This window comes from Rhineura floridana, chromosome 2, assembly GCF_030035675.1.
Source record: "Rhineura floridana isolate rRhiFlo1 chromosome 2, rRhiFlo1.hap2, whole genome shotgun sequence".
Classification (NCBI taxonomy): domain Eukaryota; kingdom Metazoa; phylum Chordata; class Lepidosauria; order Squamata; family Rhineuridae; genus Rhineura; species Rhineura floridana.
Window position 1 is genome coordinate 23535547 of NC_084481.1, and position 12183 is coordinate 23547729.

General features: G+C 45.8%; 1 protein-coding gene across 4 annotated transcripts in view; it reads left to right on the plus strand.

Moving 5' to 3' along the window:
• The window catches only part of DNAH7 (dynein axonemal heavy chain 7), a 214745-nt gene that overhangs the window by 164248 nt on the left and 38314 nt on the right, over window positions 1–12183 (plus strand). For all 4 annotated transcript variants that reach the window (XM_061608175.1, XM_061608178.1, XM_061608177.1 and 1 more), the window contains one exon: window positions 10748–10874. In XM_061608175.1, coding sequence (XP_061464159.1) covers window positions 10748–10874 — 127 coding nt within the window. The remainder of the gene's footprint in view (window positions 1–10747; window positions 10875–12183) is intronic.

Sequence of the window (12183 nt, forward strand, 5' to 3'; positions counted from 1 at the left end):
AAAACATTAAAAACAAATATACAAATTTAAAAACACATTTTTTAAAAAAAATGATTTAAAAACACATGCTAAAATGCCTGGGAGAAGAGGAAAGTCTTGATCTGGCGCTGAAAAGATAACAGTGTTGGCGCCAGGCGCACCTCATCAACAAAGTCATTGAAAAAGCCCTCTCCCTTGTTGCCAGACTCCCAGCTTCCCTCTGGGTAGGCACCCAGAGGAGGGCTTTTGATGATGAGCGTAGTGTATGGGTGGGTTCATGTTGGGAGAGGCGTTCCATCAGGTATTTTGGTCCTAAGCCATGTAAGGTTTTATAGGTTAAAACCAGCACCTTGAATCGAGCTCGGAAACATACAGGCAGCCAATGCAAGCGGGCCAGAATTGGTGTTATATTTTATATAAGGGTGCTGTTGTAATATTCAGAGACATTGGTTGGTTTGCTTTGCAAAGAGACAGAGGGATTTGTTAGGATGCAGTAACAGAATATATACTTCTGTCTTCAAAGGGTGTACAACCCTTTTGGCAATATTTTACATTCCAATTCCAGAATATGAGTCCGGCCATCACAGCGGGTATTAGCTCCACCTATCGTGCGAAGGCAAGAATGTCGTTGAAGTCAAGACTAGGGGCGTCAGGCCCCTCCCACTCTCCAGTTCATTCTTGCCTTCGTACGAACAAGATTGAGATACTATAGCGTAGCATTTAGCTAAGTTTTTTCGTGATTTGTCTGTTTATTTGTTCTGACTGGGTGCGAACCTAGTGTTACTTGTGTGTCTCCCCAGTCCATCCTTTCCCTGTTTTTCTGTTTAACTTCATTTAAGTGTATTTCTACTTCTTTTGAGGGTTCCCTCAGAGACCGCGGCTGCGGCTCTCCATGTTTTTTGTGTTTAGCCTTTCATTTACTTTTATTTCCCTTGCTTGTCTGAGGGTCCCCACAGAGACCGCAGCTGCGGTTCTCTACCTTTTTTGGCTGTTTTTGAGCCTTTCATTTACTTTTATTTCCCTTGCTTGTCTGAGGGTCCCCACAGAGACCGCGGCTGCGGTTCTCTACCTTTTTTGGCTGTTTTTGAGCCTTTCCCTGGCTTTGCCATCCATCGGATCAAGCCGCGCTCTGTGGAGCTTTTGAAGGGACCGCGGCTGCGGTTCTCTTCCAGGCGGGAGCTTGCGGCTGCGGCTCCCTGCCCTTTTCAGCCTGCCGCCTTAATTCAGCCTGCAGGGGTTCTACCTCTCCGGAGCCTGCCCTTTTCAGCCTGCCGCCTTAATTCAGCCTGCCGGGGTTCTGCCTCTCCGTAGCCTCTATCTCCGTGATTTTAATTTTCGCCATGGAGAGCTCTGCAGCCGGCGGCGGCAGCGGCTTGCCTTCCTGCTCCTCTCGGCAGTCTCCTTCTTGGGGTTTTTTAGAGCCGCAAGCGCGGCTATCGCCCCGCGGCTCCCCCTGCGAGACTGTGCTGGGTTACCCTTCCCCCAGTTCGTTATCAGACGGCCGCCATTGCTCCGTCTATCTCCGCCATTTTTAGATCATTTTTCCCGCCCTTTCTTTTCCGGGCGCCATTTTTGTGGGATTCAAATTTCCCGCCTTTTTTGTTAACCCCTTTATTAACCAACAGATACCTTCCCTGCAAGCTATCTGTATGTGTGTTGTCTGTGTGTTGTAGACAGACTTACACAGGGCTTCCTCACACACAAATTTACTGTGACTGTATCATCAAGGCTGGAGTTTTAATACAGTGGCTGCCTTGTACTAAAGTCGAATGATATTCAGTACCATCAAGGCTGGAGCTTTAATATCAGTGGCTGACTTGTACTAAATCTGACTTGTACTAAATCTGAATTATATTCAGTATCATCAAGGCTGGAGCTTTAATATCAGTGGCTCACTTGTACTAAATCTGAATTATATTCAGTATTATCAAGGCTGGAGCTTTAATATCAGTGGCTGACTTGTACTAAATCTGAATTATATTCAGTATTATCAAGGCTGGAACTTTAATATCAGTGGCTGACTTGTACTAAATCTGAACTATATTCAGTATTATCAAGGCTGGAGCTTTAATATCAGTGGCTGACTTGTACTAAATCTGAATTATATTCAGTATCATCAAGGCTGGAGCTTTAATATCAGCGCCTGACTTGTACTAAATCTGAATTATATTCAGTATTATCAAGGCTGGAGCTTTAATATCAGTGCCTGACTTGTACTAAATCTGAATTATATTCAGTATTATCAAGGCTGGAGCTTTAATATCAGTGGCTGACTTGTACTAAATCTGAATTATATTCAGTATTATCAAGGCTGGAGCTTTAATATCAGTGGCTGACTTGTACTAAATTTGAATTATATTCAGTATCATCAAGGCTGGAGCTTTAATATCAGTGGCTGACTTGTACTAAATCTGAATTATATTCAGTACATCCTGCCCCCTCTGTGGCCGTGTACCACGCCTGAGATCCAGCCTACAGCACTGATCTAAACTATATTTTGTACATCCTGCCCCCTCTGTGGCCGTGTACCAAGCCTAAAATACAGCCTATATTATACAGCCTATATTATCCTAACGCTGATACCACAGTGCATCCTGCCCCCTCTGTGGCCGTGCACTTAGCCATCTGCCAGTGTATCCTACCCCCTCCGTGGTCGTACACTGTGCCAGTTCGGGTCTTTACATCCTGCCCCCTCCGTGGCCGTGTACTGCACCCAAGTTAATATAAGATGGCAGAACAGCCAGGCATGTCGCAATCAGCCAATGTGATGCCAGATCAGCCAGGCATGTCACAAACAGCCCAGCCGCAACAATCTAAGGTGACTAAGTCTAAGCATGTTAAAGCAATGGCTAAGACAAAACATCTTTCAAGCCATAGCAAACCAAAGCGGCCACGCTATGCCTCTGTGCCAACCCCCACTACTACCACAGCAACTCAGGCACACATAAGCGATATACTTGATTCCCCTGCTGCTTCCTCTGACGAGGAAGATTTTGCTGGCTTGCCCACTCAGCCTTCGCCTAACCAGCCTCCCTCCGTTTTACCGTCCCAAACATCTGCTCCAATAGCCACTCAGGCACAAACATCTACCACAACTGGGCTGCTGCCGTCCCCTGATTTCCTCTTCCAACTCCAAGCCATGCTGGCATTTTTCACCCAAATGCAGTCACCACCACAAGCTCCTGCCATACCCCAACTCAACATGGACCAACGTGCGTGTCATGAAGCTCATCCTTCCTGTTCACCTAACCCCTTTGATGTAGCCAGAGGCAGAGCTTTTGACGAAGCCTCGTATGCGGAGGAGTCATCCTTCACTGACCACGTTGAAGGAGATGACTGGAGCGACTATTCAGATCATGAGGAGGATACATCGTATCGCTTGTTTAATGCTTCAGACTATCAGCCCCTGGCACGCAGGGTAGTTAATACCCTTGGTCTCCAGACTACGCCTTCAACTTCCTCCACCCCAGCCATCAAAGGGGCCAAGGTTCTCAAATCCCCTGCACCTACTGAACATTACATCCCGGTGCCGGACCCGATTGCCAAATTGGCCTCTAAAGAATGGGCTCACCCATTCCATTCTCGCCGCTTCAAGAACCGGGCTGACAGGTTTTACGCCCTAGCTCCGGACTTTGCCACCAAGTTAGACGTCCCTGGCATAGATGAACCAATCGCTCGCCTAGTTTCACGTTCTCTCTTGCCCAGGGAAGGGGATTCCCAACTAAAGGACACTACTGAGCGACGAATAGACTTCGCCCTCCGCAAAAATCACGAGGCCACTCCCCTCTCCACGCGTGCCTCCGCTTCAGCCTCCATTTTCTCCAGAGCAGCTATGATGTGGCTAGATGATCTTCTAGAGGACACTAGCCCTGATCCTGTCGCCCTCAGAAGGTCACTGGTAAAGTTGCGTAAGACAGCAGCTTTTGTGGCCGATGCCACCTTGGATACCACTCAATTGGGGGCACGAGCCATGACGGCTCAGATAGTCGCTCGACGGACCCTCTGGCTTCGCCACTGGCAAGCTGATTCAGCGGCCAGAATGAATCTGTCCAGGGCTCCTTACTCCGGATCGTTACTCTTCGGCGAGGAAGCTCTAAAGGCACTGCTGGTTGATCCCAAGGACGCCCACAAACCGGTTCTGGCCACTGTCAAGAACATCGACCACAGGCCTTTCAGGCGATCTCCTTCCTTCCGTACTAGCCAGCCCTTTCGAGGAACGTGGCCAGGAGGACGAGGCCGCAACTTCAGATCCTATGACCCCAATTCATTCAGGGGCTCCTGGAACCGACGCTTCCAGGGCAGAGACCTACGGCTGGCTTGTCAACTTCGACAAAAGCCATCTCCAACCAACTCAACGCCTACTACATCTAGGGGCAATGTTGGACACACTGCAGGCAATGGTATTCCTGGCTCCAGATTGCATCACTGCCATCACAAGCATCACAAGGTCCCTGATGCACCAAACATCAGCAGACGTCATGCTTCTAGCCAGGGCGCTCGGAATGTTTATTTCTACAATCCATATTGTGCCATGGGCTCGAGCCCACACTCGGCATCTTCAATGGACTCTACTGCCCTTTCAACAGGACATTGCCAGCTCCAACCATCGCAAAGTTCGCTTGACCCCCGCGCTGCACCTATCATTCTGCTGGTGGACGAGGTCCCAACGCCTCTCCAAGGCCACGCCGTGCAGAAAACCACACAGAACTGTTGTAACCACAGATGCCAGCCTCATCGGCTGGGGAGCCCACTGCAACTCCCAGTATGTTCAGGGGGTTTGGTCCACCACAGAGAAGACTCAAAGCAACAACTGGCTGGAGCTAAAGGATGTACATTTAGCTCTACTTCATTTTCAGTCTCTGTTCCCTTTGGACCATGTCCTCATTCGAACAGACAGCACGTGTGTAAAATCACATTTGAACAGACAGGGGGGCACCAGGTCTCGTCCTCTGCAGGACCTAGCCTCCCTCATCTTTGTCTGGGCAGAACATCATCTACAATCCCTGAAAGGAGAACATCTCAGAGGGATTTGGAATGTGACAGCAGACTGGCTCAGCAGACAACAGGTTTTTCCGGGGGAATGGAAACTTCACCCAGCCATTTTCCATCGTTTTCAGAGTTGGTTCGGCGAATGCTCAATCGACCTGTTTGCCTCCAGTCGCAATTGCCAGCTTCCCAGGTACTTTGCCCGATACCTGGATTCAACAGCGGAAGCAATGGATGCTCTGACAATACCGTGGCCAGACGGTCTCTTGTACGCTTTTCCTCCAATACCATTGTTAGCCAAAACCTTGAGGAAGGCGCAAACCGAGAGGGCACAGCTGGTTCTGATAGCACCATTTTGGCCACGCCGACCGTGGTTCTCACATCTTCTGGCAATGTCAATGATGGATCCTTGGACACTTCCAGTCAGGCCAGACCTCCTATCCCAGGGTCCAGTATGGCACCAGGACCCTACTTGGCTCAATCTAACAGCGTGGCGTTTGAACGGGGACATTTGAGGTCATCTGGCCTGTCTGACGCTGTGATTGATATTATTTTGGCCTCGAGAAGACCATCTACCACTCGTATTTATCAACATACCTGGGTGGCTTTCTCCAAGTGGTGTCAGTCCCACCACCATGATCCATCCCAGGCCACTGTGCATCCGGTGCTGCATTTTCTCCATAGTGGCTTTAAGATGGGACTTCGACCCAACACTCTACGTCGACATGCGTCCACTCTGTCGTCCATTCTCTCAGTGTCCTCTCCTGGAGCTCCTATTTCCTCACATCCGTTCATCAAACGTTTTTTGAGGGGAGTCGCCCTACGCTCTCCAGCTGTTGTCCATCGGTTTCTCTCATGGAGTTTGCCGAAAGTTTTGCAGGCTTTGCAACGCCCTCCGTTTGAACCCATCAGGACTGTGCCCCTACGTATGCTGTCCTTCAAGGTCTTGTTCCTGATCGCAATCACATCTGCCAGACGCGTTTCGGAGTTGGGCGCATTGTCTTCTGCTCGACACCTCTGCGTCTTCCATAAGGACTCTGTTGTGCTGAAGACTGATCCTTCCTTCCGTCCCAAGGTTGATTCGGTTTTTCATTGCAACCAGGACATTGTTTTGCCTTCCTTTTGCCCGAATCCTACCCATCCTCTCGAGAAGTCTTGGCATTCGTTAGATGTCCGGAGGGCTCTCAAGACCTACCTGTCTAGGACCCAAGAGATTCGACGAACGGAGTCTCTGTTTGTATCCTTTCATCCAAGGTCTATGGGACATAAAGTATCCAATTCTACCTTATCCCGTTGGTTAAGGGCATGTATTACTTTAGCATATGAGTCTCTGAAGCTGTCAGTTCCAGCTAGTATAACTGCTCATTCTACCAGGTCAGCTGCCACTTTGGCTGCTTTTGCCACTAATGCTCCTGTTGCCGATATTTGTAGGGCTGAAGTCTGGTCTACCCCACACTCGTTTATAAGGCATTATAAATTGATCGCTATGCCTCTGCTGACGCTTCTTTTGGCAGATGAGTGTTGCAACAGGTTCTTAATGACGATTAACACGTGGGTGGTCCCTCCCTGTATGGGCTGCTCTGGTACATCCCGCTGTGATGGCCGGACTCATAGGGAAAATGGACCATTGGTCTCACCTGAAGGGTGATTTTCCTATGAGTACGGACATCACGACCCTCCCAGTTGGAGGATGACTATATATTTTCTAATGTGTTATATATTACTGTTAAGCTATTATATTTAAATTTATAGTGAAGTCAAGACTTCTTGTTCTGTTATACCGCTATGTTGGAGTCATGTTACTATGCATGGTACTATTGTGTTATTTTCCTGCTGCCAGGCCTGTTTGCCTTGTTCTTGTATTTTTAGATAGTTCTCCTTAGACTCGCTGCGAATGAACTGGAGAGTGGGAGGGGCCTGACGCCCCTAGTCTTGACTTCAAAGACATTCTTGCCTTCGCACGATAGGTGGAGCTAATACCCGCTGTGATGTCCATACTCATAGGAAAATCACCCTTCAGGTGAGACCAATGGTCCATTCTGTCTTCAAAGGGTGTACAACCCTTTTGGCAATATTTTACATTCCAATTCCAGAATATGAGAGAGTACATTTCTAGTGTGCATTGCAATATTCTCTCTCTCTCTCTCTCTCTCTCTCTCTCACACACACACACACACACACACACACACACACACACACACACACACACTCACTCACTCACACACACACACACACTCACACACACACACAGCCCCCTATATCTTGGGGTGTCTTAAGTGGGTAGGTGCGTACAAGCAGGCATATAGGATTGACTCTATATCATAGCTAAGCCCATAGGTCCTTGTGCCCCTAAGTATGCCGTAGCACACTCCTCATGCCTTTATCCCTTTTGATGCTGTGTCTCAGATTGGCCACCAACTTCCATGGTATAGCACAAAGATACAGATGCAGTTCCAAAATCCTTCTTTGATTCTGTATGCGTGTTACAGTCCTGACTCTTTCACGAATCTTCAGACGGGTATATCTCTTGATAGTGCATCAATGCAGTCTATAATGTATTATTATTATTATTATTATTATTATTATTATTTATTATTATTATTATTATTATTATTATCTTTATTTATACCCTGCCCTTTTTCCAAACTGGAACTCAAGGCGGCTTCCAGGTAAAAATAAGTACATATCATTAAGAACCTATAAAAATATAAAACATATAAACATATAAAATCAGCATTAAAACAGGATTAAACTATTAAGATGTTAAAACCAATCAGATACACACTTAAAATACTGCAACCCAGTTTAGGAGCATACAAGTAAAACAATAACATCTTCTTCAGTCACTACCCTTAAAACCTTCAGTTCCAAAGGCCTGCCGGAAGAAAAAAGTCTTTAGCTGTCGGCGGAAGGACTGCACAGAGGAGGCCATTCTTGCCTCCCTAGGGGCAGCCACTGAAAAGGCCCTATACAGAAGTCCCCTCCCCCCCCATGCTGGGCCTTTGTTGGGTTTTCTTCAGTTGCTTAAATAATGGTGCCAACTAGCCCCACGTTGCTGTTCATAGAAGTCTCTGAAGGTTGGGAGGTTTTGTTTAAATATTATCTCCATTCTTAATAGTGATGGTGGTGGAATACAATGCTCTCAGAATGCCTGCCTGCCTACCTACATTGTCTTAGGAGATGACTGCAAAAGGCGTCAGTGCAGCAAGTGGAGTGGGCACTATGACCGCTGCACTAGATGTCCAGCTGGGGGGGGTTAGTGACTGTACAGTTAGTGACTGGACTCCTGCTGGGAGGAAGGGTGGGATATAAATCAAACAATAAATAAATATAATAATACATGGTTTATATCCAACTGCCCATCTGAATATTTGCTAAAATGACAAAACCCAGTCACGTGTTCACAGAAGTTTTCTTCTAGACTTGCTTCACACATTACCTGTCGGCAACCCTTTTAGATACTGTTGCGGAGAGCCACTCATGATTAATCCTGTATGATGCACACATTGAGAAACACATGTTCACTCTGCATTCAAATGCCAATGTTTAATGGTTATACAGTACGTAAAATGTTTTACATATACCAGTGAACAATGTGATGTGGCTCTTAGCAATATAATGCAAGCAGTGCATCTGATAGGAATAATAATTTACTGAATGTATGCAGCGCTATACAGGTTGTATAGTAGTTAAAAGACAAGATTTACAGTTGCGAAGTAGGGAAAAGGGGATGTGATGCAAAAGAACACACATACAACCTAATGTCTACAGAGCACACTTTTTGCTAAGCTGTATGTCATGGGCCTCAAGGAGAACCTTTGGCAAGATTGGGAGAAAGAAGAGTGGGGTACAGATGTTGGGGAGAGGGTTGTCAGTACTGATGAAAGGAATGAAGAAGGCACAGAGGAAATGCCTTCAGAAACTTCTGTGCCTGCTAGTAGAATTGCTGTGAAAAGCCTTGAAACCCCCCTTTGCCTGAGCCAGCCACTGAAGAGTCTTCACTGTCACCCAGCCCAGACCTAGCTGTTGAACAGATAAATTATAACAAATGGCTGGGATTCTCCCAGAGAAAGCATAGTGAAACCAATTTGTCAGCATCAGAAATAACCATATCTCCAAGATCGAGAAAGCTGGAGAAAGGTGATTGCAATTAGGCAATTTCATTCTGCTCCTACAAAAGCTCCCACCTTTGCAGCACTTGCAAGAAAGAGTCAGAATTAACCGGTAGAAGTGCCTGTTCCCTCTCTGATATAAAGGTGTAGTGAAATCTTTTTTAGAGCTGTTTCAACAACTCATCTGCTGTCACCTCCTTGTACCTAGTATGTTCCTGAGATATACCTAGTCAGTTCCTGTGTTGTATCCTGTGACATGCTTAGTTTGTTCCAGTTCTCTATCCTAATTCAAGCTTAGAAGAGTGTGATGCTGTGTTCCTGAACTGACTTCTGGAATAAATCTTCATGCAGAAAAATCCGATCTCCTAGTCCTAAATCTGCTTCTTTAGTTGGGAGCCAGAACACTGTATTTCCTTATGTATCAGCAAGAGGTCAAAATGCTGCTTGTATTTCATTGCTAATGCACTGACAAGTGGTTTTTTGGTTTTTACTCAGGAGGTGAGACTAAAACAGGTTGCTACAAGATATGCTAGAACACCCATGGGCTATGCCAGTTCCCTCAGCCTCTCATTTAGCAGTATTAACATATGTTCTTAAAGTTTAGCACCGACTGATTCAGCTGATGACAAGGGGTTCCACATATGTTCATTGAATTGATCATATCCCCAGAACTCAGGTGGCAAGTTCTCCCTACTCCTTCAGATTGTTTTCCACTTGCAGAACGGGAAATATAGCTTAATAGGGCTAGCAGCAAGATATTGGATTGTCCTGATTCAGTGCTGATGCTACGGTGGAACTTGTGTTTTATTTATTTATTCCAGTGCTCAGGTTAGCCAATAACAACTGTTCTCTGGGCACTGTGCATCATAAAGCAGATTAAAAATCAATTCCAATAACACAGGAAAAAATAAAGAAGCAAAGAAAATGACTATATAAAAACAAAACAACCATTCCAAAGCCAAGATCTAGAGAGTAAAATAGCACAGCAACTGTAAGTTAATACGGGTAGTCAAAAGGATAAATTCCACAGGGCTAAAACAACCAGGTGAAAACCACAGCATCATGCAGATATGTTTTTAGAGGTGTTTTTTTTTTTTTAAGGCCTGGGAATTTTTTTTAAAAAACTGCCAAACTGGCTTCTCTGGGGATGGGGTTCCACAACTGTGGGACCTTTACTCTTTCTGGTAAGTAAACCATGGATCATAACAAGTAAAACTGACCAGAGGCAAAAGATGGGTTTGGAGGAACACAACCTGTAGGAAGGGACAGCAGTTCACTGGATGGAACAAATAAAGAGTTCACTTATTAGAAAGGGTCTTCTCAGTAAACCCCCCCCCCCGGTTCTGGTGATAAAGGTATATTCATAAGAGTTTGGAGAACAGGCAAATAACAGGATCCTGCTCTAAGAAGCAGCTTTTGTGCCATGCCAACATGTATTCTGCTTCCTGCAAAAATGATGTCATCTCCAAAAAAAGTTCACCCCTGAAATAGTTGGCATTCTTCTACTTAGAAATTGGTGTGCACAATTTAATGAGTATTTTTGATCGTTTGAGGGTTAATGGACCAGAATAACTGAGATCTAAGTGGTTTGTAATTATGTTTATTAAGTGGCTAGTTGCAAAGTGAGATTAATTTGGCTTTCCCCACCCCACCCCCTTTGTCTTTTGCAGACTGAAGATTCTCAAAGACCATTTTACTTACTCCCTCTATGTCAACATCTGCCGTTCTCTCTTTGAAAAAGACAAGCTGCTCTTCTCCTTCTGCTTAAACGTGAACCTTTTGAAGCATGATAAATTGGTTAGTGCCACTAGACAAATTACTGTGTGTTGTCCCACATACTAATCTGTTCATCTGTTGGTGAGTCTGAAAATGCCTCTCGCATGTTGTCGCTTCTTCTCTCCTTCATGGGAGCATCCTGCTGACACCTCCATGAGGTCAGAGTTGGCTGCCTGGTGGCCAAGTAGGCAAGTGAGGATGGACAGTTCTGTTTGTGCCTGAGTAACGATTGCTCAGACCGTGGCCAGCCCCAGGTTTGAGGGGCAAGGCATTTCCTGATGGTAGGTGCATACCTATCTGATCCTTAAGATCCTTGTTACAGGTTCTGTGCTGAGCACCCTTCCCCCCCCAAAATGGGTGGCTACTAGGGAGGGGGCTTTCTTGGTAGTGGCAGCCTGGTTATGGAACACGCTTCCCAGAAAGTCTCACCTGATGCTATCCTTACGGTATTTTGGCATCACGTGAAGGATTTTTTTTATTTTACCCAGGCATTTTAAACAACTTGAGTGATATCCAGTGTTAAGTCATACTTGGAGTAGACCTGCTGAAATCAATGTACCCTAGTAACTTAAGTCCATTGATTTCAATGGGTCTACTCTGAGAGTATGACTGAGTTGGCTATAACCCTTCGTGTTTTATAATCCGAGCTTTTTACCTTTACAATTCATGTTTTGTTGTCTAGCCATGCTATTAATTGCGTAGAACTGTCAACTTTCTATGCTGCTTTTATTGTTTTGTATTGTACTTTTAATATTGTTTTATTCCTTAAATTATTGTGAGCCACCCAGAGAACATACATAAGAACATAAGAACATAAGAAGAGCCTGCTGGATCAGGCCAGTGGCCCATCTAGTCCAGCATCCTGTTCTCACAGTGGCCTACCAGGTGCCTGGGGGAAGCCCGCAAGCAGGACCCGAGTGCAAGAACACTCTCCCCTCCTGAGGCTTCCGGCAACTGGTTTTCAGAAGCATGCTGCCTCTGACTAGGGTGGCAGAGCACAGCCATCATGGCTAGTAGCCATTGATAGCCCTGTCCTCCATGAATTTGTCTAATCTTCTTTTAAAGCCGTCCAAGCTGGTGGCCATTACGGCATCTTGTGGGAGCAAATTCCATAGTTTAACTATGCGCTGAGTAAAGAAGTACTTCCTTTTGTCTGTCCTGAATCTTCCAACATTCAGCTTCTTTGAATGTCCACGAGTTCTAGTATTATGAGAGAGGGAGAAGAACTTTTCTCTATCCACTTTCTCAATGCCATGCATAATTTTATACACTTCTATCATGTCTCCTCTGACCCGCCTTTTCTCTAAACTAAAAAGCCCCAAATGCTGCA